General features: G+C 38.6%; 1 protein-coding gene across 2 annotated transcripts in view; it reads right to left on the bottom strand.

Moving 5' to 3' along the window:
* ANO3 (anoctamin 3) overlaps positions 1 to 27,486 on the bottom strand; it is a 195,856-nt gene that overhangs the window by 79,808 nt on the left and 88,562 nt on the right. The window contains exons 2-3 of one of the 2 annotated variants that reach the window (XM_068398620.1): positions 7,354 to 7,566; positions 6,321 to 6,392 (exon numbers count right to left, since the gene is read on the bottom strand). In XM_068398620.1, the coding sequence (XP_068254721.1) occupies positions 6,321 to 6,392; positions 7,354 to 7,566 (285 nt within the window). Of the gene's footprint in view, positions 1 to 6,320; positions 6,393 to 7,353; positions 7,567 to 27,486 lie in introns of those variants that run through there. The other variant, XM_068398621.1, reaches the window with a different exon arrangement.

Genomic DNA, 27,486 nt, shown 5'->3' with positions numbered 1-27,486 from the left:
TGACCAAATCTTTGCCTTTTAGGTATTTGTGACTATTGCATCAACATGAGAGGGTAGTTCAGGTAAGTCCTGTATCACAGCTATACTGTTCTTGTTACCTAAAATACCACACTGGGACTTACCCTGACTGTCTCTGTCATCTCACACAAGCATCTCTCCTGTGTCTGGCATCAAAGATTACATACCCACGCAGTAAATACTTCTCCTGCCTCTATAAGAGTTGCTCTGAAGTCTTCACGTTTCATACTAGAACAAAAACTTTAGTCATCTTTCAGGAAAAATGTGAAGCATTACCTCAAGACAGTCCGTGGCTTAATGTTACGAAGTTGGTCTTTCCTGTACAATTCAGTAACTGGAACATCAGTCTTCCATTTCCCTGACACACAGCTTCAGCAGCAGGGTACTGGTTACTCTGTGGTGGCCTTCTCCATGGCAAGAAATTCTACCCTCTTCTAACCTTACATAAATATTTCCGAAGAAGTCTTGACAAATTGGAATGTTCTCATCAGAAAGCTTATTCAGAAAATTCCCTCATGTGTGGTTGTAGGATTTGACTAGTACTTGTAGCTAAATGAGTTGACAAAAATGCACGTGTCTTGTTGTCAAGAATAAATTCACTGTAATTAGTTTTTCACCAACTACATGATATTGGTTAACAGGCATATTGGTCTCTTGGAGAAGTTGTTAGGTAAAAAGGCATTTATTTTCTGAACAGTCAAAAAGCAGGAATCTTTCACTCATTTGATGAGTAAAAATCTTAAAAGAAGCTGCAGTGGAGCTGGAGGGATTAACGTTCTTTGGGGAACTGGAAACTCTGATCTTAGTTTTATCTTTTGTGAACTCAAGTCACAGTAAGTGACAAAGGTCACTTAAACTAGAACTTTATATTCTTCTATAATGCAAACATACAGGAAAAGAAAAGACTTTTCCACAGAATCACAGAATGTTAGGGATTGGAAGGGACCTCGAAAGATCATCTAGTCCAATCCCCCTGCCAGAGCAGGATTACCTAGACCATATCACACAGGAACGTGTCCAGGCGGGTTTTGAATGTCTCCAGAGAAGGAGACTCCACAACCTCTCTGGGCAGCCTGTTCCAGTGTTCAGTCACCCTCACCGTAAAGAAGTTTTTCCTCATATTTATGTGGAACCTCCTGTGTTCCAGCTTGCACCCATTGCCCCTTGTCCTGTCAAGGGATGTCACTGAGAAGAGCCTGGCTCCATCCTCATGACACTTGCCCTTTACATATTTATAAACATTAATGAGGTCACCCCTCAGTCTCCTCTTCTCTAAGCTAAAGAGACCCAGCTCCCTCAGCCTCTCCTCATAAGGGAGATGTTCCACCCCCTTAATCATCTTCGTGGCTCTGCACTGGACTCTCTCTAGCAGTTCCCTGTCCTTCTTGAACTGAGGGGCCCAGAACTGGACACAATATTCCAGATGTGGCCTCACCAGGGCAGAGTAGAGGGGGAGGAGAACCTCTCTTGACCTGCTAACCACACCCCTTCTAATACACCCCAGGATGCCATTGGCCTTCTTGGCCACAAGGGCACACTGCTGGCTCATGGTTATCCTGCTGTCCACTAGGACCCCAGGTCCCTTTCCCCTACGCTGGTCTCCAACAAGTCTGTCCCCAACTTGTACTCATACCTGGGGTTGTTCTTGCCCAGATGCAGGACTCTACACTTGCCCTTGTTATATTTCATTAAATTTCTCCCCGCCCAACTCTCCAGCCTGTTCAGGTCTCTCTGAATGGCTGCACAGCCTTCCGGCATGTCAACCACTCCTTCCAGTTTTGTGTCATCAGCGAACTTGCTGACAGTGCACTCTGTTCCCTCATCCAAGTCATTAATGAATATATTGAATAGAACTGGTCCCAGTATCGACCCTTGAGGGACTCCGCTAGACACAGGCCTCCAACTGGACTCTGTCCCATTGACCACCACTCTCTGGCTTCTTTCCTTCAGCCAGTTCACAATCCACCTCACTACCTGATCATCCAGACCACACTTCCTCAGTTTAGCTGCGAGGATGCTGTGGGAGACCGTGTCAAACGCCTTACTGAAATCGAGATAGACCACATCCACAGCTTTACCATTATCTATCCACTGGGTTATGTCCTCATAAAAGGCTATCAAGTTGGTTGAGCATGACTCCCCCTTGGTGAAGCCATGCTGAGTGCCCCTAATGATCCCCCTATCCTTGATGTGCCTAGAGACAGCACCAAGGACGAGTTGCTCCATCACCTTTCTGGGGATGGAGGTGAGGCTGACTGGTCTATAGTTACCCGGGTCCTCCTTCTTGCCCTTTTTGAAGACTGGAGTGACATTCGCTTTCCTCCAGTCCTCAGGCACCTCTCCCGTTGCCTACGACTTAGCAAAGATGATGGAGAGTGGCCTAGCAATGACTTCCGCCAGCTCCCTCAGCACCCGCGGGTGCATCCCATCAGGGCCCATGGATTTATGGACGTCCAGGTTGCTTAATTGGTCCCTGACCCAGCCCTCATCAACCAAGACAGATTCCTCCTCTATCCTGACTTCTTCTGGGGCCTCAGGGGTCCGGGGCTCCTCAGGACAGCCTCCAACAGTATAGACAGAGGCAAAGAAGGCATTCAGTAACTCCGCCTTCTTTTTATCCTCTGTCTCCAGGACCCCCACCTCATTCATCAGTGGGCCTACATTGCCTCTACTGTTGGCTTTACCTGCAATGTATTTGAAGAAGCCCTTTCTGTTGTCATTGGCCTCTCTTGCAAGGTTTAATTCCAAGGAGGCCTTAGCTTTCCTAGTTGCCTCCCTACATCCTCTGACAACAGACTTATATTCCTCCCAAGTGGCCAGTCCCTCCTTCCATGATCTGTACACCCTTTTCTTCCACTTGAGTTTGCCCAGCAGTTCCCTGTTTAACCATGCAGGTCTCCTGGTACCCTTCCTTGACTTCCTACCTGCTGGGATGCTCTGATCTTGAGCTCGGAAGAAGCAGTCCTTGAATGCTAACCAACTATCTTGAGCCCCCTTACCTTCTAGTACCCTGTCCCATGGGATTTCCCCTAGCAATTGCTTGAAAAGGCCAAAGTTGGCCCTCCTGAAGTCCAGGGATGTAATTCTGCTAGCTATTCTGTTCCTGCCACATGAGATCTTGAAGTCTACCATCTCATGGTCACTACAACCAAGGCTGCCCTCAACCTTCACTGCTTCAACCAGACCCTCCTTGTTAGTGAGGATAAGATCCAGCAGCGCTCCTCTCCTAGTTGGCTCATCCACCATTTGCATCAGAAAGTTATCATCAATGCACTGGAGGAACCTCCTGGACTGGGGATGGCTGGCTGAGTAGGCCTCCCAGCAAATATCAGGGTAGTTGAAATCCCCCACAACAACCAGGCCCTGTAATTGCGAGACTGCTCTCAGCTGCCTGTAGAAGGCCTCATCACCCTCCTCATCCTGATCCGGTGGCCTGTAATAGACACCCACAACAGTATCACCCCTGCCAGCCTGCCCCTTAATTCGCACCCACAAACTCTCAACTCGCTCCTGATCCGCACCTGGACAGAACTCAATACATTCTAGCTGCTCACTCACATAAAGAGCAACTCCACCACCTCTCCTTAGTGGCCTGTCTTTCCTGAACAGGACATAGCCATCCATGACCACATTCCAGTCATACCATTTTCAAGGCAGTAGAAGTAATAACACGACTTTGCTCTGGACTGAGCACCAAATTCTACAACTACACTTTGAGAAATGCAAGGCATAATGTTTTATTTAATGTCCAGATCCAATGTCCATCCAAATAGATGTTTTCCACCTATGTAAGATCCGAAAGCCCTGATCATTACCTTCACTGAGTGGGAAGATTAGTCCACCAAGCTTTGGCTAAGCACTGCGCATTCCAGCATGTCTGAAACCTCACAGTTAATGTCATATGTCACAGAAATTCAATGCCTATTACTTTGCTTGAATTACTTATTCCTCAAACTAAAAACACTACTTACCACCTAAAACTGACAGAGGAGAAAGAACACAAATCTATAACGTCCTTGATCCCGTTTGTCTGTTAGCAGTAGCAAAGGTGTAATACATTAGCTGCTTACTTTATAAATCCATCAATATTACTGACTAAACAAAACAACACATTTATGGCCTCATCTATAGTCAACTGAAATAAGAGAACCTTTCCACTGAAGTAGTCTTTTATCTGATGCCTATTTATCTACTTCTCACATGAAGGTAAGTTGTCTATGGACACAATTCTGAAAGAGGAGAAAGCCACTTGGCCTATTTTATGTACACTTCCACGATGCTGCCCAACTAAAAATTCACCCCATTCACTTAATTCAGCATTCTTTCATGTTCTCAGGAGAGCAGTTTGAAAAGGTTCACTAAGAAGATGATAACTGTTAATCAGCCTATTTTGCAAACTCCGTCAAACTGCCAGAGTACCAACTACAGCATGTAGCAGTGATGCATCGTTCTCACCTATTTGGTGATCGAAGTTCAAGCAGCAAAATTCCTTTTTTTTTTTTTTTTTTTTTAACTCCCAGATTCAGTTTAAAAAGGAAAGTTTTAGTCTTGGAGACAAATTCTTACCCATGTAGATAGGGTCCTCAAGTGCAAACAAACTGTATTTTGAAGGTTTATATAAAGGCCATTTTTTTAAATGCACCTTTAACTGTCCCTGATTTCTCTTCATGAACCTAACTGGTAATGTTGATTTTTATCTAAGGCAAGTCTTACTACTGACTTCTGGGATTTATTTATAAATACTGTTTCCTTTTTTGCTTGTAGCTGAACATCCTAACCAATTATACTTCTGTAAATACAGAATAACTTCATTGATTTCAGTGATCTAATTTAGGATTGACTCTATTAACACAGGCAAATTAATGAATCAAGTTATCAAAGGGCTACCGTTTAAGTATTTTTTCTTTCTCTTCAAAGAGCATAGCTGTAGTCAGAAGAGGAGAAACATACATACCAAAGTTTAATAAAATTTTGAGCTGAAGAGACTCAATCTATCTTTTCCTCAATCACTAAGCCCTCCATGTTTCTTTTTGGGTTAAAACTAGGTGATGTGAATGAAAAACAGCACAACACTTAGTATGAGAAAGAATTACTGCTGCCATACATAAATATGCAATAATATCAGCACATGTATGTGTAAGCAATTAGTAAAAAAATAGAACAGGATATTAAAAAAAAATTGAAGCACATTATAACAGTGAAATCTTTTAGTACTCATGATTGCCTACCCAATGAAACCAATTACACTAAGAGAGTGCAGTAGTTTCACCTGGAACCTTACTGAGACAGGTGACTTTCTTATACAGTCTTCATGCCAAATTTTTGGTCTGTGTCATGATTTCGGAACATTTTGATTTTGTTTTGAAGGAAGTATCAGTTTCACTCATTTCCAGTAGCTACCTCTTTAGGAGACCTTGAAGAGCCTCTTATCTAGCATATATTTTTGGCATCAAGAAAAATCAGTGCTAAAACATGCGAGAGGTGAGCAGAAATAGCTTTCTGAAAGCAGATCTCTTTCCCTCAGCATGAAGATACAATTTCTAGTTTGGTGCTACATTGACTGTGAGCAAAAAGATCTTTCACAGTAGTCGTGCAAGGTGCAGCAATATCTGTGTGTACTTCAGATGGGTAATACATGGCCAGGGAATTTCAAAATTAATTCATTTTGGAACCTGCAAATCACTACTTGTGATATACAGACTCATTTTGCAGTTGCAAGGACGGGATTATTCTAAGAATAACTCTTCCCCTACTTTCTTTGACTTAATCAAAGTATCAAAATGGCATTAATGCAGGTACAAATATGCACCAATTATAGTTATTTTTTCATATTACTTTTGGTTCTTTTTTTTTTTTTTTCCCAGATTGGAACACTTTTTATACATGAATATCTAAAGAAAATATACATAAATATCTAAAGTAAAAACAACAACATAAAAACTGCTGCTGTGACAATACTGAATAACTTGACTATACAGGAATAACAAGCGAATAATATTTTACAGGAATTTCAAATACATGCTTCCAAGTGATTGTATTATGAAGGATTGTTATGGAAAAAAGTTACACTGAATGTACGAAAAAAAACACTTCTCTGTCTTTAGTCCCTATTTACTGTTAGTCTAAAAGGTGAGAAAGTATCGGGAAATTTATGATAGCACATATTTCTTTAGTCACATCTAGTCTCCTCTTCCAAAAAAGCTGGCAGTTCAGGGTAAGTATGGCCTTTCCACACTTAAATACTGCAAGTGGAATTGAAGAATCATTAATATGTTATTATTTCAGTTCAGACTTAAACTTACCTAGAAATGGATCACTGTATTCTGTATTAGACAGCTTAATCAAGTTGTTTTCCAAAGTCTCCATCACTTTAGCTGGAATAAATGCAATATTCATATCAGCATTCACATGTATTTTGTAAGTAAAAGATACATTTTAAAGCTGTCAGTGACTCAAATGAAAAACTTCAGGCTGAAATTTTGAAGAGCACTCTCCGTTGGTGGAAAAAAAGAAAAAGATCACTTTAGTGAAGACTTTCACTCTATTTCTGAGAGTAGTTTAACTTGCTGAAATAACTTACTAGAGTAATAATTAATGCCTATCAACATTAACAAAAGACTTATCAAAAGTTAGCAGCAGAAGCCAGCCGAATTAATTTATTCTATAAAGGTTCACACACAGTTGGCAACAGGTGACACACACAGTGACTGGGATCTCCAACGAGACTAGTCTCTCTGTTAAGGCATGTTTATCTGTTAAAATAGAAATCCTAAACTAAAAGTAGTTCCTTTCTCCAACACCAGGTAAAATTCATCAGGATTTTCTCCCTTTCCTCTCATTCTCTTCATATGACTCTTCCCTGATCCTGCTATTCATGAATGAATGCATCTGCTCCTACATGTTCATACTTAAAGACATTTCTTGCCAAAAGCCTAATATTTATTTTTTCTCTTTCTCTTCTAAGACAGACTACAGAAACCTTCATGTTCTTCCCCAGCATACAGGAGCACTTTCTTGTCTTGTTTTCAGTGAGAAGAAAATAATCTTGTAATTCAGAAAAATAAAAGAAAAATTAGTTTAAATCTCACTTCAAACATTCTAGAGATTCACTTAAGAACTCGGTACCATGGTTCTTCTAGCTGTTTTGTGCAAAAACATCTCTCCAACAAACCGTAGATATCTAAACAAATCAAAGCTTATCAGATGTCCCTATAATTTAATGAAAGATGCTAAAAAAATTATATCTAAGACATAACAGGACTTCAAATGATATTCCCATAGATCCCTTCCATTCCCAGTATTGGAACAAGCTCCTGAAAGAGAAAAGCCTCCTACCTCGTTCTGACACTACATCCACCGTAGCTGTAGATGTCCCTGCGCTTAGAGGCTGAGGCCGGGGCTGTGGCTGTACACGATTTGGCTGCAGAAATGACGAATGCTTGCTCAGACTCTGAGGATGTGTTTGGCTCTGGGCTAGGCATGGCATAGATCTTCTCGAGGGTTTTAATGGATGCTCTTTCACTGTCTCACTCTTGCTTGTATTCATACCTGAAAAAGCCAAAAGAGAAAGAACGTAAGCTCTGCGATATTAGACAATGACAAAGACAGCTAATTATGAAAACTCAAGGTGATTCATCCACTTAATAAGCAACTCTCCAACTAAACAAAAACATTTAAAATATTTAAAGTTCAAAGAAGAATACAGAGGTGGGAACAAAATCCAGGAATTCTTCACCTACCCTTCCATCAACATCCCATAATTCGAATTCGCAATATTCTAAAATCTGATGATTCTGTGATATAGATGTCATACGGTCATTCAGAAGAACACGACAGCACCTAGTGTCATCCACATTATGTCTGCTAAACGAAATTTTAATTCAGTGGTAGAAATGAATAAAGACCCTCAAACAAGCAAAAAAAAATCAAATACAAGCAAAAGACGTTCACAAACTTCCTGAAGGATTCATGAACACCTTCTCCTTTGGAATGCAGCTGTTTGCGAGTTACGATGAAACTATTTAGTGTTTCTAGTTTTCCTTCTGGGACCACGCACAGTCTTGGATTTTTATACGTGTTGTCTGGTTTTAGGTTCAGGTGCCTACATACAGACAGATGCACCAGTCAATTGTGTGACATCAGTGAGAACATTTGAAAAATTCAGACTGTTAGTTTAAATGAAAAACATGATTTGGGGATCACTGTTTTCAGTATGTCCTTTAAAAAATGATGCAAAACTCATTCCCTGTTCTGACTTTGTCCCACATTAAAATTACAACTCCACATGGCCAAAATGTTTCCCACAAAGAACAACTTTTCTGCCTCTTTTACTTAAAAGGCTCTTTGCCAGGATGCCCAGAGTTCACCCCTGCACAGTCTGCTGTGTGCAGTCCCCAGCCATGGTCACAGTACAGAACTGTTCGTCAATGCATACCAAAAAAATGCATTATCATCAACTTTGTGGACATTATTACTTTTATCACTTAGGATTTAGAAAGTGTAACAATGTGCCATGAGAACATTATTCTTTCCTTTTTACCCTCAGCACTATCAAAGTGTTCTCATTAATATTACTTTAATTACACTATTCTACAAAAATGTAAACCTGAAACAATTTAATGACACTCAAATACACACACTCACTGAATACTAGGTATTTCATAAAAGAACAGGAGCATAAAACGATACCCCCACATAAACCAGCAGAAATAGTCATGAATATTGAAAATGTTATTGTGAAATGAACAAAAGATGAACACCACCAGATTTTGTTTTGTTACCATTCTACTATCCATCACTGCTGGATATATCAATAGCTGAATAGTATCGTATTTTCAAAGGCTAATGAGAGGTAGTTTAGTATCATTTTTTCCCTATGTGAATCAAGTTTCTTCCTTGGAAAACACCATATTCATCCTTTTGCATATAAAACCAATTATTTTGAGTATTCCCAGTGTCCTCACATAGGAAATTAAGTAGCTTTCCTAAGTTTACATGTAAAAGAAACTCATTATTATACACCTTCTGACTTAATCTAGGACCTTGATGCACATCATCCTTGTAAAAATTGAGTAATTCAATACTGAGCAAAATCCAAGCCCATAAAAGAGCTGATATACTGTTTTCAGCTCCATGATGGAAAGGGTTTGCTTCTCCTGCTTTTCCTTACAGGCACGCTGTACCCCAGGAACCGGCATCACTGACACTACCTCCCACAAGCAAACAGATACCCAGCCAGTCTCTGAGCAGTGACTACCTCCCTGCTCCTCAGATTTTATTGCTGGGATATCCCTCTGGTCAGCTGTGGTCAGCTGTCCTGGCTGTGTTCCCTCCCAGCCTCTTGCCCACCCCCAGCCTGCTCGCTGTGGAGCGGAGCAGGAAAAAAGAGGAGGCCATGATACTGAACAAGCACTGCTCAGCAATATTGAAAACACTGGGGTGTTTTCAACACTGGTCTAGTCACAGATCCAAAACACAGCACCATACAGGCTGCTATGAAGAAAACTAGCTCCATCCCAGCCAGACCCACTAGATACATTCAGAAGTTAATGCCAGAAATTTTGGCTACTCTCTTGTTCAAACGCCTCAAGTTGTTCCACCAAGAACGTGACCCTCTGCAAGACTGCTCCTTTTCCTGTTGAACTGAACTATATGCACACACACCACAGAAGAAAAAGACAGTCCCCAAAATATCTGGGAAATCTTTATGAACAAGGATATTCACATAAACAAAGATTACAAATATATGTTAATGTTCACTTCTACCAAGAATATAAGGCAAAAGAAAAAAAAAAATATCTATGGCTTCAATGCCAAGGAAAATTAACTACATGGGTTTTGGTATGAAGCATGCTAAAGCCTCCTGTCTGTACAGGATCAGCAGATCTTCTGTGATTGCTGTACATAGTGTCAAAGATTCTCAGAAGATTAGTGTAGAGAGTCTGTTTTACTACACTATTTCTCTGCTTGACAGCACAACTTACTCTGCAGCATGTTCTTATAAATCTTAGTCTCTTAGCAATGTCTATTACCTCTCTCCGACTGTGCTAGAAAGACATAAATAATCTAAACACTTCTGCTGCTTGGAGTGCCATGAACTGCCAAGGAATTTTCTTCATCAAAATCTGTGCCACTTGAAGAAGGATGATGTCACACTCAGCAAGTCTCTCTTATCTAAATCTCAACATATGAGTCCACAAAGATGGTCCTTTGATTAGCAGGATACTCCCCATATTTAAATACAATAGCTAAAGTTTAAAAGGCCTTTTTATTTAAAAACTTCCCTGAGCTCACAGATCATGCTTTGTTTCAACGTAAGTGTTGTTCTGTCAAGAAATGTGGACCTTCATTAGTCCACTGAGGACAGTTCTTCCAGAACTGCAGCACAGCATAACTGTTCTTGATCAGATACATTAAGTATTAATTTAATATGAGGTTAAGACAGACAAAGGTAAGCTTCGTCTGCCTCAGAAGGTGCCACAGGTCTTTAAATAGGTACGAGCAGAAAGGACTCTGCTTCTCAAAGATTCTGAAATGGATGTTGTGTGCCAGCCGAGTACACAGCAACACTGGGCTGTAGCACTGACGATGCTGTGTTCAGAACAGAGCAACATAACACGTCTACTATGCTACTTGCAAGCTTTTTGAGAAGTATTCTTTGTAGCTCTTCCTAAATGGACATGTTTATTAGACCAAAGTCTACAGTAGTTAGACATAGCAATGGGTGATATAGAATAATACATAAGAAGATGCATTTTTGTAATTTTTCTGGATGGCTTTAACGATCAATTTCTTAAGCAGTGATACGCTGTCAGTAACTATGGACCCTACTGCAGTTATTACTGTTGCCAAAAAAAGAATGTTTCTTACATCTGTATTGGAGTAAGTGTGTGTAGCAAGATGAATCACTTTATTACCAAAGAAATTTACAGTAATACAAACACACAATGTCATTCAATTTTAACAACAATTTCAGTGATACATATAAAAAAAAAGTGTAATTCTTTTATGAGGCACTGCCTCAATTTAAAAGAAAATTACTCCCTTTTGCTCTCTCTCACTGTATATATTCCTCTGTGTCATTTCAAATAGATGCCTTAATACCATGCTGCTTCTGGTTGGAGAGAGTGAGTCACAGCAACGTAACCTCAGAGCACATTTGCTGTTACGCTAGTAGTGTGATCTACCTTCATGATTCAAATGTAACAAGTTAATTCATTCTCTGCTAGTGTGTCAGAGTCCAGTTCTGTGATATTCTAGTTTCAGTGGCATTTGCTGTTGCATGCCAATGCTTACCCAGCTCTGGCACACAAACAGCTTGTGGTTGATATCATCAACTGGGTCACTAAATTGATTTACTGAAATTATTTTTATTCCTTCCTCTCTTCTCCATAGGGGTGTTTTCTAGAATTCATACCTTTCCAACTAGAACTTTGCTACACAGACCTTGCTTGTTCCGGGATATTTGGATCTGCAATAAAAGACACATATACACTTAGCAAAAAAAGAATACACTTTTTTCGAACTGCATTTATTGGTTCTTTCCCTACAAAATGTTCCTCTGGCACTTAGCATGAGTATGGAAATGAGTATAGAAATTTCTCACATTAGAGAAAAAGGTAGTTAATGGTTTAATCAGATCCTGCCTTTTATTTTAGCACTTCTGCCTTGGAAAGTGTCCTTTCTGAGGGGAAGCTGGGGATTCCTGTTATGTAGGCAAATCCCTATGCGGCTCAAAGCCAGAATAGCCAGCTGTACTCCATCTCCTCACAGCTTCCTGGCTGAGCAGGCATGAAAGATGGAGCTAGAGTATGATGAGCTTTTTCAATTGTTAAATCAGTATGCACAATTTAATGCATGCTCAACATTATGCCAATCTAGAAAGACTCTAAATGAAGCCAGCTCTCAGATGCCTCCAGGTTTTGGGCATTAGAAACATAAAGGAAAAATTATTCTATGCCTAATTCTGTGAAATACAGATACAGTAGATGTTTTCTTCACTATTAAGAGGGGGGAAAAAAATGCATCTAATTTGCTCCTAATTTTAGATGAGGAAAGTTTGACAGCTAGTCCATACGCATTGTTAACCCAATGCTGGAAGTACACTTGACAAGGCTGGACCAGTGCTAATTTCAAAAAGAACAGCCCAGTGACTGTTGCCCATTTAATCCAGCATAAACCTTAGCATAAAATAGGAGTAGCTACTATGTAAGTCAATAGCACCAGCTTTACAGAGATATGCTATATAATAATGTCCACAATCAATATCAACGACATGCAGGTCTTACCAACTACTCATGTCATCACAAGTTTGCTTGATAAAAGTACCTTCGTAATTGTAAAAAAAATTCTGTAAAGCCTTTGGCTTCACATACCATACATCACCAATTAAAATGAAATGTCATTCATAAAACACGTTAAACAGACTGAAAACCTGATAAATCTCAAATGTTTCTGTCAATGGCATCATCATAATTAGAATCTTTAATCACATAAAATATGAAGAAAAGCTTGCAATGGTTTTCATGACATTTAAGTTTAATGTGAAAACATATTTCTACAGTATCAAATATAAAACAGATCAGTTTTGAAGAGCATTTAGTTTTCAATACTCAATGGATGTAACAGGTACTTACTGCTAAAGAATAAGCTTACTCTGGCAGCTGCAATCTACAAAAGAAAACTTAATGTAGCATAATTACTCTATTAAATTCTGAGAAACTATAACCAAAAGATACTTGATAATGAAGAAAGAATAAATTATTTCAGTAACAGTAGAAGTTTTCTTATCTATTTGTAATACCTCAATAAATATAAAGGGTATTCAGTTTCACATTAGACCTGTATTTGAGTAAGTCAGGAATGTACCCATACATCCTCTTTTATATAAAAGGTAGAATCAAAGGATAACCTCTGACTTCGTTTTATAGTCTTACAGAAAGAAACCCAGCATCAAGTATTCTTATTATATTAACAAACACACTTAAAGAAGTCTCATCAAAACCAGAGAAAATTAACGAATCCTTTCCTTGAGTAGAAAAAAAAAAAAAGACACACACTTAACATGGGAGAAAAACAGCCTTCAAGGATGAACTCTTCCTTTTCAATACTACCAGTATATCATGAAAGCTTATGAATCCAAATTTTCTAAAGGTATTTTTTCAGATCACCTTAATGGCCTTTTACATTATGAAGTGAACAGGTCAACATAGAATCGTTTAAGTTGGAAAAGACCTTTAAGACCATCGAGTCTAACTGTAGATCATCGAATCCATTGTTATTACTATCACATGTTTCAAATGTAGCCATATTGGTGTGTATAACTCCTAGGCTAGCCCATAAATACATCCTGAATGATAGTAAGTTATTGTGATGGTATCTTTGCAATTTCGTCTCACTCCACAAATAACATCGATTCATGAAGGTGTTTATGAAATATTAAGAGGTTTAATGATATCATCAATCATGCCTTTGAAGACTGCTTCCATTAAATACCATGATTTTACTTCAACCTTTTGCAGTTGTAAGTATTGTAAAAAGAGAAACATAAACAATTAAGTAAATTGTAAATGCCTATACTCATGCTAGCTTTTTTTTCTCTCAAGTTAGACATGTGAGAAATAACCTTCAATCCAGAAAGATAGATAATGAAAACACACACAATAGGACTTAAAAAAAATATATGCTTAGTTCAATTAGTGATTATTTAAAAAACACTGAATCCTGGTATAAGACTTTTCAGAGATAGTGAATTTTTCCCCATAGATCTTGTAAATAGTATCAACATTTTGTGCAAGCTTCAGCTTCTAATTTTTTATTTTATAGTACTTTATCCATTAGATTAAGAAACAGAAAGCTATTACTTTACTTATTGAGATAGCTATAGATTTTGATACCAGATCACCTTTTTTTTTTTTTTTTTAAGAAAAAAACCTTTATTTTTCTGATGAGCTATTTAGAAAGAACTACTTCAGTATAGCACTGTAAGGAAGCCTTGATGGAACCCTATCAATATTTCATCTTTTTTTCTTGACTTGACAATAGAGCAGCACTCAACTTTCCAATAGCACTGTAACAACAGCAAAAAGAAAGGTTTAAAAGCTACATGAGCCCTTGAATGGACAGTGATTTTCTTTTATAAATAGCTGCCCCTTGCAAAAATAAAAATCCCTTTTTGAGACACTGTTTCCCAGGAAAAGTCTCCAGCTTCTGTAGTGAAATGCTTATTGTTGGCCAGCACTCAATTCAGCATGAGATTCAGTCCTCATGACCTCTGCATGCTAGTGCAGTGATGATGTTACGTATACTTCCAGGTCACTACTAAAAATACCAGCTAGGGTTAAAAATGATCCCTAGAGAACTCCAGTGGAAAAGAAAACTCATAAATAACTGGTTTACTATTTTTAAGTTTTATATTTGTGTTTGGGTTGGCATTTGATATCCCCGTGAATTGGAACTCTCTTTAACCCTAGCAACATCATCTTCACCCAGGCATTTTCCCTTTATGCCAGGTGCAGCAAACGAATACTGCAACAAAACCAAAGGATTTAAAGGATGTTGAAGACATTCCTCCCATTTCAGTTATGTTTGCAAACAGGATTCTCTGTTCCTGCAACTTTGCAAAGTTTTCAAACAGAATTATTTTTCTCATAACTATAACAAATGTAAACAACAAAAAAAACCCAAAAAAACCCCCAAGCACAGGCCTCCTACAGTGCTTTCCTGAAGAATGAGAAATTACGTTTCTTCCATTATATACCTCTCGCACTCAGGCCAGTGAAGCAAAGACCTATTTCCTTGTGGAAGCAGCAGGAAATTCAACTGCCAGAATTAAAGAATTGCTTGCAAGCTGCACAAACCTCTCCTTCTAAATATAGCAGGAGATTGGCCTTGCTCCCACACGGTGCCTATCAGGATAATTCCTGTAACGATCAGCTGTAAAATTAAAACAAGATCTATTCCTTTAAACAGCTTTACCTTGATAAAAATTACATAACCAACTCACAGGATGAGAGAAATAAAATAAAAAAAAAAGGAAATATGAACATGTTTTCATTTATGATTTGAAAGTATATACCTATAAGACGTAGAAAAGTTGCAAGATTTACAGAATAAGCCAATAAGATGCCAATACTTAAGGGCTGCTATATTGAAACATGATTAGAAAACTGTTTTTAAATAGAGACATTTATCTCACGAAATCCCTAAGCAGACCTGTTATACCTTATGTTCACAGAATTAGGAAAAAATGAAAGTTTCTATTACAGATTTATTATGTGTCAGTCCCAATAGCTCTTACTTGAAGTCTTTTAGGCCCCTGGACAGTACAGATTACCATGTATACACATAAAAACTGTCAGTATTCCCAGCTAAGGATGACCGCATTACCTACTTGGGAATCAGTACAATTCAGCTAACTTTTGAAAACAGCAGTTTTTTCACATCCTCACCTTTTACTACTTCACCCTATTTTCTTGACTAATACAGGCCCAAAATCTATCCTTCTTTATATCTGATTGAGAACTGCTTTAAGACTTCGTTTTCTCATCTTCTCCACAAGGAATTGACTTTTAATGAAACAGATTTTAGTTTATGGATTTTGAAGAGCATCAAAATGGAAAGGAAAAATGGGTAATTTTTTTTGTCTACAAAAATTGTATTCAAGTGAAACACAAAATGGTGGGTTTAGTACTGCATCAGTAAGGCTGGAGTCATACACAATTTAACACGTTACAGAATATTGTTCATTTTGTACAAAACTTTGTCTCATGATAACTAATACAAACAAGATTATACACTTTCCTGACATTACCCATGTTAGCAAGACGTACTTTAAGCACTTTTAAGTGTCTGATTTGCAGATAACAGCCAATATGTTTGATCTTTCCTGACAAAGATAGTAGAAATACAGTTTTAAAGTTAAGGAACAGTTCAGACAAGCAGATTGGTTTTTTTTTGCCAAGGGGGTCTACTTGCCATTAAAAGCACAGTTAAGAAAAGTAAATAGCTTTAAATAGCGACTTCATTCTAAAGCTTTATTCAATACCTTTTATAAAGTCTACCTCCATGAATATGTGGTCTTTCCTAATTTAAACTTTAATTTTAACAGAATGAAATTGGTGCCTGACTAACCAATAATACTTCCATGTAAATAAAGCACAATGTTTTTGTGCTTAATTGAACATGGGAATTAAAAGGCTTCAGAAGGCTGCTGACTAGCCTGGAAGATTTCCAAAGTTGTTATAAACATGTCTGCCAGAAAACATTAGAAATCCAACAAAATATTCTATTTTCTCCCTCAAACCCAATAACATAGTAAATCTCTGGAAAGCTGTATGTCCTCATCAACGTAGCCTATTTCCCGGGCCTCATTCTTGGAATTCTTCAGAAAATGCTTTCTCACAGCAGCCTCAGGAGACCAGCACTGGTACAACTGAGTTGATTTAGCAACAACATAATGAGGTTATAGAAAAGGAAGAAAGGCATTATTATTGCCTTTTAATAGAGCAAGATAGGGCTTAAATGCACCAAGCATAAAATGAATAGGTATCAAGGGTTTTGAGCCAGGTTATAATATTTATTTGCTAGCCAAATGAAAGAGCGAACAACTGGAGTGAACAGCCCAAGAAGGCATAAAACTCAAGATGTTGGTGCTTTCTCTCACTTGCACATCCAAGTGGCTCCATTCCCTTCTCACCTTCGGAGATGAAAGGCCTCGTATCAGCCAGCTCCTTTATGAGCAAGATGAATTGTGAAATGTCTTTATTCATGATCTGTATTCTGTCACGTTTGGTCAGATTAGAAGTCAACAAGTAAGAAGTAGGGTCCTATGACCTAATTCAGATTAGAACTGATGCAACAACAAAGGTGTTCATGTAAGACAAAAGGCATAGTATATATTACCAAGCCATGTTATTATGTGTACTTAACTAAAAAGTCAATAGGAATACGATTACAAAGTTCTGATTTTGCTCAGCTTTCTGCATATGTCTTTGCAGAACAAGATATAAAACCTGTATGAGATCTGCCTTTGGTAAAAATGATAACATTTTGTGCAGAGCAAACCAGAGTTAAAAACTGCTCCTCAGTCAGTAGAGTATTAATAACCCAATATTTCTCAGACTTTGGTGCAAATCTATCTGGAATTTAGTTTTGTAAGAGACTTAGAGAACAAAATTTTTTTTAAACAACTTCAATTTGTATTTCAATTCCAGAAATTGATCCAAAATTAGGAATGGCTGGTTAACTACATATACATCAGGTGCACGGTGCCGCTTCAGGTCTTGCCCTGAACAGCGTTTAGGCATTTACCAGCTTAGAAAAAAAGAAGTTGCTTATTTTGGTCATTGTGTTTTCAGTCACAAGCAATACTGCTCTATATACTTGCAGTCAGATCTGGAAAAACTCCTTCCCACCCCCAGACTTCATTTACAGAGACAGACCTAGTTGCAGTTTATAACAAATACCAAGCTCTCAGTCCTACGATTCCAATTCACAGGAAACCTGTGAGCAAATTGATTAAATTCAGTTGAAAAACTCATGCCTGCAAAACTTCAGTTGAGAATTGTTAGGCAGAAGGTACTCAGAACGACGTCTTGACTGAGGCTTACAGCATTTCCATGGGAAAAGTGATGCAATGAAACTGATTAAAAAAACTGAATTCATGCCAGAAGAGATTTGTTTCGTGATAATATTCTGCTATGGATTATACCCGAGAACAACCATAAAACAAGTATTCTCTGAGAAAAACCCAAATATTTTTGAGGAGGATTAGTACATACTTGGTAGATGGACTGGTGCAACGAAAGAGATGATGGAAAAATACAAATATTACAAACTTTGAAAACAAGTGACTAAAAAAAAAAAAAGAAAAATCAAGTTTAACTTGATTTAAGTTTAATCAAGTTTAAAAAGAGAGATCAAAGCAGACAGTAACTGACAGTTTTGCATGGATGGACAATATAGCAGAAGTTAAAACATTGTACAGACAGACTTTTGTGCACTGGGCATGGTGGTGTTTCTTGTGGCCATGCAGGTTACAGAAGATGCAAGACCCAGAGAATAAAGCACTGCAGTGTAAAATAAGCTATCTTTTTTAAAATGCAATTATAAACACATAAATATCTACAGTAGAATAGGTATAAATATATGTATATGTATAAATATCTACAGTGCAATAGGTATTTGTTGCAATTTAGAAAAAAAAAAACAAGCATACACATTTACTGCTTCTAATTTCATCCCTGTGGTCATGCTATGGCAATAGAATTACTAAGGCATAGTTAAATCTAATTACAAGTTAAATCAAGTTCCAAATAAACACACCATTTAAACAGGTATTTCCAGGAGACAGTAACACACGCAGGTATTCTTGAACAAAAGGTTAACCTAGTGAGCATGAACAAGGACATAAACTATTTTTAAAGATATTGAAACTAAAATCAGTTATTTGAACACTATACTAATACAATAAAGAGGGTTCACTCTTTTCCACTTTTGTATATTAATTACCCTGCTACTTTTCTAAATCACGTTTTTGTAACTTGTATTTTTTTTCTGGTCATCTGTCTGATAAGAGGAAAAAGATAAGGAACTCCTCTAGCACCTCTACACTGATTTATGGTTTGTACTGTGCAGGCAAATGAAAGGGTCTATGTGTTTTCTGTATGGTGCATTGACCTAATAACTAGTCACCAGGGAGAAGGTGCTGCATGTTATCTGTCTCTCCTCACATCTCCAGGGACCTGGCCACCATGGCAGGAATGCTGCTCACAGAACTTGACTCTGCAAAGAGCTCAGCCATGTGATTCGATTTAAGCACATCACTAGTCACTTATAAACATTTTGAAATTATAGGAATTAAATAAGTGTATACTTTTGCTGCACAACCATGTGCGTAGTTGTGGTACAAGTGCTTTTCTTAGTCAAGACTTTAGGGTCAGAACCTAGTCACGTAAACTGAAAGATGCTCACCAACATCATCAACAGGCAACAAAATGCAAACAAGTTTTAAATGCATTATTCATACACTGAAAATAAGATCGATATTCTTTACTAAGTAGGACCTCACAGGTCCCTCCAAGAGACCTAACCTTTAGTGTAACAGCAAGTAGAACTTGAAGAGCACAAAATGTTTCCCGAGATGGTGTTAGATAATCCCACACCACCTGCACCTCTGCCCTGTCTTGCAGAAAGCACTAACAGCTCTGGGCGAGTGCTGTGTTACCAAATACCACAGAAGGGAGAAAATTACTTCTCATATAGACCTTCTCATCCTCCTTGCTTTGCTATGCAGTTGTTCGTCTCACAGCTTGCAGTAAATAGCGGCAATGGCATGTATATTTTTCCAACATATTCCAACACCAGAGATGAATTACAAAATGCACCAATACAAAATAAATCAATGCCTAGAAACTCCTACAGTTTAACAGCCAAGAATTTCCATTTTTAAGTTTCATAAAATTTTTACTAATTCCATCCATTTTGACAGCAGGCATGTGCCCCAGGCTTTTTTTTTTGCTTTTTTCCAGTTTCAAATAAAAAAGAAAAAGTGCTTCAGCTGTTTCAAAAACATTGGAAAAAATATACTTGCTAAGGCTAAAAAGAATTCTGACATTTTCACTGACTAGCTCTCTTGCCCACATGTTTTAGAATGGGATATATGAATTTACAAAAGCCTTGCCTTTTACATGTGCGGAAAAATACACCCACATTTGGTCAAAATATAAATGCCAAAAAATCTCTAGTATATGTTGGATAATTTGTTCCAAAGCCAAGTGCTTCATCCACTCCACCCTCCACATTTTTAAATCTGCACACTACTAATTCAGGCATGCTGTAGCCCTTTTGTCCAGCTTTATTGAAACATGCACTGGGGAACTCTGCGATAAGAAGCTGAAAGCACACTGTAGGCACCCAGGAATCGTCATGGGGGGAAATGGCATATGATTGCAGTCAAATGAAACAGACTGAAAAAAGAATCCTGATTAAAATACCCTGGAAATATCACGAACACTGTGAATACAAACACAGGTCACAAAGATAACACAATTCTCTGAGAGGTTTGCTTACATTAACTGTATTTCACAACCTCTTCACACGGCAGGGATCTGTAGGTGGCCAGTTGCATGCTACTGACTAGAAGGAACACTAAAGGACAAGTAGACACCAGTATGTATTTCTCAGGGACAAATCTGATTATACTGCCCCTATTTCTTTGTAAAATAGAATAACAGGCTTCACAGATGGAGAGAAGCATATTTTATACCCTCTACCTTGATTTAGTAAGGCTTTTGATTACACTTTGTATGGAATTCTAATTTCAGAGACTATGCAAAACTGTCATAGCATGGTTTCTAAAGCAGTTGGCCCCTACTCTGAACAAAGGTTTAAAAAAACCCCAGCTTTTCTTCATTAAAAAAGTATGACATGACAAATATATTGAAATACTTAACATTTAATTTTAGAAAGGAAAAACTGGATTGCTTAGTCTACAAAGGAGCATACGGGATGGAATTAGAGTTAGCATACGTCATCTCTAAGCACGTGGAAGAGAAGAAGGTTATCAGGAGTAGTCAGCATGGATTTACCAAGGGGAAATCATGCTTGACTAACATGATAGCATTCTATGATGTCGTGACTGAATGGGTAGATGCAGGGAGACCAGTGGATGTAGTCTACCTTGACCTTAGCAACGCGTTTGACACAGTTTCCCATGACATTCTCGTGAGCAAACTCAGGAAGTGTGAGGCAGAAGGACAGACAGTGAGATGGATTAAGAACTGGCTACACAACAGAGCCCAAAGAGTGGTAATCAATGGTGCCAAGTCCATCTGGAGACCTGTAACTAGTGGAGTCCCCCAAGGATCAGTGCTGGGTCCAGTCCTGTTCAACATCTTCATCAACAACCTTGATGAAGGGACAGAGTGTCTTCTCAGCAAGTTTGCTGATGATACGAAGCTGGGAGGTTTGGCTGATACACCTGAAGGCTGTGCGGCCATTCAGCATAATTTGGACAGACTGGAGAGCTGGGCAAAGAGGAGCCTAATGAGATTCAACAAGAATAAGTGCAGAGTCCTGCACCTGGGAAGGACTAATAAAATGCACCAGTACAGGTTAGGAAGTGATCTGCTAGAGAGCAGCTCCGTGGAGAAGGACCTTGGAGTCTTGGTGGACAAGTTATCCATGGGACAGCAATGTGCCCTTGTGGCCAAGAAGGCAAATGGTATCCTGGAGTGCATTAAGAAGATTGTGTCCAGCAGATCAAGGGAGGTCCTCCTTCCCCTCTACTCTACCCTAGTGAGACCTCACCTGGAGTATTGTGTTCAGTTCTGGGCTCCCCAGTTCAAGAGGGACAGAGATCTACTGGAGAGAGTCCAACAGAGGGCTACGAGGATGATTAAGGGACTGGAACACCTGCGTTATGAGGAAAGGTTGAGAGACCTGGGGCTTTTTAGTCTGGAGAAGAGAAGACTGAGAGGGGATCTGATTAATGTGTATAAATATATGAGGGCTGGGTGTCAAGAGGAAAGGTGCAACCTCTTTTCACTTGTGCCCTGCAATAGGACAAGGGGCAATGGATGCAAGTTAGAGCACAGGAAGTTCAACCTCAACATGAGGAAGAACTTCTTTACCGTAAGGGTTACAGAGCACTAGAACAAGCTCCCCAGACAGGCTGTGGAATCTCCTTCTCTGGAGACTTTCAAGACCTGTCTGGATGCGTTCATGTGTAACCTGCCCTAGATTGGTCCTGCTCTGGCAGGGGGGTTGGACTCGACGATCTCCAGAGGTCCCTTCCAACCCCTAACGTTCTATGATTCTATGATACGTCTGATAAAGAGGCATTGAACGAACCGAGGTTGTTTAGTCAAGAGAAGAATGAAGACAGACATGGTAATAGTCTTCAAATACACAAAGAGTTATGTATTTGAGAGGGAAGCCAATTGTTCTGCTGGTCCACAGCAGTCAGGGAAAACAGCAATGAGCTCAAGTCACAAGAAAACCAACTGAGTTAACGCACTAGGAAAAACTTCTTAACAGATAAGGTTAGCTAGCCCAAAAATAGAGTGCATAACATTTTTTTTAAAAATCCTTTTTTTCTTGTTTAGAAAAGGTTAACAAAAATTCTATTAGAAATTATATAGTAATCCTAACTTGTGGATGAGGAACGGCCCAGTGATCTCAAGAGGACCCTTTCAGCCCTATGCTGTGATAGCCAAACGCAGGAGATGCTGCAGTTCTGTTAAGAGGCTTAAGGCCTGTCTGCTTAGGTGTGCTCGCAGTGGCTCAGACTTCAGCATCCTGCAGCAATGTTTGCATCATACTCCTCTGAGTTTGCAGGTTCTTTTACAGCCAACCGCAGGAGAGCTGATTAAATGCAACAGGATGGGCTATATGATATCTGCAATTAAGGTTGCAGAAGCCATTTACGTTCCTGGCTTTTCCGAACTGATTAGCACTGTACAGACTACAAAAAAATAATAGTAATGGCATATGAAAGGAATTCCAGTAAGAACTGAATAAATAAGAGTTAACACAGCATTATATTAAATACAATATGGTAAATATCAGCTATTTACAATTTATCTTCATAGTAATTTCCCTATCAATTTTTATAATCTTTTAAGAGCTGTTTCTGAGTAAAGGCCATGCACTCCTTGGTTTCAATTCAACACATTGAGATCACATCTTCTACTTTTCCTTTACCTGCTGTGTTAAACTAAAATCATGATATTATTTTTGAGTTACCTTCAACAGATGACTTGGGAAAGTTTTTCTCCAGCCTCTGGTACTCAAAACTACAAAAAAGACATTAGTCAATACGATTTGGAGAAATACAAAAGACTGGAGAAACCAAAGGCACCCATCCCTGCAGATGTGCTCACATGGTGCTTTTAAGGGTTTGATACAAGCAAAGTCATTCCTGCCGATAGCCTAGTTTTTATAATAGTTCCATTAGGATTTGCAGCCTCACAGACTTTATCTCAGCAACCAAAACTGTGCTAGAGGCTTTAACTCTTTCAGAAGGAAGATGTGGACCAACCTCTCAAAAGAGCTTTAAGATATGACAGAAAGTAAGTGTCTGGAGGGGTTTGTTCTTTCTTCATTTTCTTGTGTGCTTCCACAGCTGAGGATCAGCCAGTCTTGCTGTTAGCTTAGCTTACTAGTTGTCTTCTATTTTCAAAGAAGACAAATGAGTTTGCTGCTAAACTCTGTGATAAACTAATCCATAATCACCAAAAATTTCATACTACATTTCACATGAGGATTTAATGGCTCAACATGTGAGGCAGTCAAATAATCCCTGGATTTAAGAATCCCTAAGTACTTATCTACAAAAGTGACACTAATGGCTTCAAAGCTCTTTGTGCAGACTTTAATATGCATCTATATGGTCACATGCATTTCAGAGTGCCTCTAAATACTGCTATGATAATGAACATGTAACAAAAGTGCACAAAATGTATATAGAGCTGAGACCAGGAATCGCCATGATTTATTTGGTGATGCAAGAAAAGCTTCTCAAGTGTATGAAGAGTAAACTCAATTAAAGGAAATCAATTCAAATTTTTAAAGGAGAACAAAAGCAGTGACTCATATTGAAATGACTCAATATTTTAAATGAATACGTAAGCTGAAACTGTATTACCCATTACTTATGTGCAGATATGGGAAGATAAGGATTCAGGATCAGAAAAAAACTAGGTTTCTCATATGTCTGTCACTGGCTTGATAGACAATATCTGATGAATGAAGAAATATTACAGTTCTCCTGCATGAAAAACTGATTCAAAGTCTACATACACTGAGAAGTATTTACTAGGGAAAAATAAAGGTCACTGTGAATTTAGTTTTGTGCTCACTGAAGAAGAGAATTAAACCTTCACTCATCCTATGCTGTTTTTCTCTGTGTATAGGAGGGCTTAGCTCAGTGTTTGAAAACCACCCGTGATCCCAGTAGATAGCACTAGTGAAATACTACAATCCTACTCCCACATTCATACAATGTCTTTTTTGTTGTTAAAGGCACATATACTTAAAGCTGTCAATTTTGTCATCAGAAATTATGATTAAGGTTCTTTTACCAGACGATGTTTGAATTTAGTTCTGATTGGAATTAGTAATCTTCAAGCCTAGATTTCACAATAAGCGATTTATCATAAGATAATTTAGAATCTAAGTGCTGTGCAGGAGGAAGGCAATCTGCAACCTCCTTTATAAATTATTTAGAGGTTAAACCTGTTAAAGATGACTAGAGCATACGCTTAGCAACATGGTTCACATTTGGAAAAAAAAAAAAAACACGGAGAAAACTGCTGGGGTTCTTTTGCTTTTCATCTCCCCATGATTGTTAGTACTTGTGCTGTCCTTTTTAATTGCATTAAAAGCTAAACCAGCAATTTTAGAAATGGGTGATTATTGGTCTGTGTAAAGCTTAATTCACCCTGTGCTAAGAAGATCGCATAGTTCAATACATAAGCGTACCTTTCCAAACTGAAAGGAAAGCAGCTGCATCCCTTTCAAAAGCCTCTATTCCCACCTTTCTCTCCGCCCCTTGGCTGCAGGCTACTTACCCCACTGCAAAGACTAAAGCACTGCAGCACAAAACCAGTTCAGTACAAAACCCAGTGATTGCTGTCTAGCCCACCTTCATTGTCTGCCCCAGCAAAACCACTCGGCCGTGTAATGATGCAGCCATAGCCATGCAAATATGCTGGGTTTGCCTCTCCTGAGATTTTAACCTCCAGCAGTCACTTTTACCCTCCCAAAGCAAGACTGTCCATAAGCCGTCACCCTGAGACACGTTCCTGTTCCCTTTGTCTGTGAATCAGTTGATGGCACAGACCAAGACACTAAATGTCTTCTGAAAAATACTTACGCGCATGCAAAATTTATGTGTCCATTTGAGCATGATTCTACAGTACCAAAGCGTTCAACGTGGCGAAAGGAGAGAAATATTGAGGCCTATAGTACTAAGATAATGTTGGAACGTAGCATTAAAAAAAAAGTGTTGTCACACAGAGACAAGCTATTCCAGCAAAATCTGAGGAGAGACCGAAAACCAAGATCTCTTATTAGAAATTGACTGTATTTTTCTGGACCACTTAGACTGCTCAATCAACATCATGGACCATTGAGACAGATTCCAAATATTTTTTTTTTACAAAAAAGAGTATTTACATGCTCCAGAAAGTGATGAGCTTTCACAGTTTGAGTCCTGCTCATTTTCCGAGAATTTCTGCCAGCCAAAAGTGAAGTGCCAGATACTGGTTATATTTGCAGTCCAATACCACTGTCGCTCTGCTTAGTCAAATGCACGCTGAAGGCATGACAGCATTAATACATGAGTGTGCAGGCAGAAAAGGACTGGGAAAAGGAATTTAAAATCTGAGGAAGTCTCAGCATACAGCTGTCTTCAGATATTAGCACAGAGGGTGAAGATGACATTATAATGGAATGTTCATAGGGAGAAAATGCAATCACAAGTGAAACCAATGCAGAGTTGTTTAAGCAAACATTTCTTATTATTCATGAATTTCCAAGTTCAGTGAGTTCCAGTCTTATTATTTTTGTTTTATGTTTGCTGAGGCGATAGGAGGAGGAGGAGTATGCCCAGAGTAATAAATAGGAAAGGAGAAATGCCTGGGTTAAATTTGAAAGGCTGGATATATCCTTTTATCCCATTTACTCTCCGACGTCTCCATTTCCACACAGAAAGGAAATATGTTCTGGATGGCTTTTAAAATCAATTATGCATGCATTTTTCAAGTTCTCTTGTTTGGAAGACAGGTCAGTGCCCATGCTTTTGAGAAAGACAATGGGAGCTGGTGCTTGGCACTCCGCCAGACTATCTTTAAAGGCTGTTCTCACTCTCGTAAACGTTAATATCGCCCCTGAGGAGACTTTTCCTTTACTCTGACTTATAGCTGCTATTACGTAACTCATTCTTCTCTCGCATTTTCCTATAACTTAGAGTGAAGCAGTTCTCTTCAGATTCCTTAGGACTGGTACAAATGATTATACTTGCCCTCCTATATAACTTTTCTATGTGCTTAGATTTCAAGCAGTGACAGACTGCTGCCTGATGTCTGGGAAGGAACACTCTGTATGCCAAGCACACGTCTGAGGAAAGTAAGATACATCTGTTTCAGATGTGGTTATCAGACAGTGCTCAGAACGACATCATCGACACTTCCTACTTTGCTTACACATTGTTTTTGCAAGAAATTGGATGAAGTATGTCATGGATGAGATGGGTAACGAGATGTGTAAATGAGCAGAGCTACATAAATTTCTCTCCTAAATGCTTTTGAGTGAGACACAGAAATGGGTGACTTCATGTCTGAGGCTGCAGACAAACACACAAAGGCTGACCAAGCAGCACGCACTATGTTGATACAAGGCCCACACGCATCGAGTTGTGACACCTAGAACAGAAGATTCTCCTTAACCCCAGCTGCCAGTTTGCCCCATGAAAGTGAAATCCAGTTTTTGTTCTCACACGTTTGTTTGCACACACTGAAACAAACTGAGATGTTATTTTGTTGCTCATAGGCCACACACGAACTGCCAACACATGATGAATATGGATTTCATCGTTCTGCAATTATTGTTTGCCTGAGAATTTGTCTGCAGATCACTACAGTCGGTGAAGCAGAAGAACTGATTTTTTTTCCTCTACCAACTGCAGTGTAGCTCTGTTAGCTTTCATCGACTGATGAGATTTAGCACATGACAAAGGCTGCTTTAAGCAAGATACAATGAAAAGCCTCTTAATTACATGGCTTTCTTTAGCCTCCTTCAGCAACCTTCATACCAAACTCAAGTCAACTACCTGAATATTAGGCCCACGTAGACAGCTTCAATGTCTTGAGACATGCTGTGGAGGTGTACAGAACTATTTTAAAAATCTATAATTTTATAATTTTCCTAAATTACAGGGGAAAAGTTCAGATCATTACTAAAGCACTTAAAAACTTTAAAGGTTAAATATCTGAAAAAATATTACCAGTGCTCTTTCAAAGCCTATGCTTTAAAGAGAAAATGGTATCCTTTCAAATGCAATTAAGCAAAATGTACAGAACTATGCAACTTTTCTACATTCATCTTTGCACCTGATTTAGACTTCGATATTACTGTAAGATATTTTCTTTTCATGAATAATGTCTTTGAATAGATCAAGAATAATGTCTTTTATTAATGTTTTACAACTTCATGCAATTACAGAATTGCTCATATAGAACAATTTTTATTCCTCTATTTCAAACCCAAATGCAAATACATTTTAACCATTATTGTGTCACTTCTCATAGTATTCACTAAATCTCCTCTCATAGCAAGTTGCAACATCCTTCCAACCAACTCAGTGCCTGTGGTAGAAAACGATGTAATTTGCAACAGGTTCAGGAGAGGCTGCAGAACTGTGCATCCTGCAGGATACATATCTCAGTACACATACATACAGATCAC

This window comes from Nyctibius grandis, chromosome 4 (assembly GCF_013368605.1).
Source record: "Nyctibius grandis isolate bNycGra1 chromosome 4, bNycGra1.pri, whole genome shotgun sequence".
In the NCBI taxonomy this organism is placed as follows: domain Eukaryota; kingdom Metazoa; phylum Chordata; class Aves; order Nyctibiiformes; family Nyctibiidae; genus Nyctibius; species Nyctibius grandis.
This window is presented reverse-complemented; position numbering and strand designations above follow the sequence as displayed.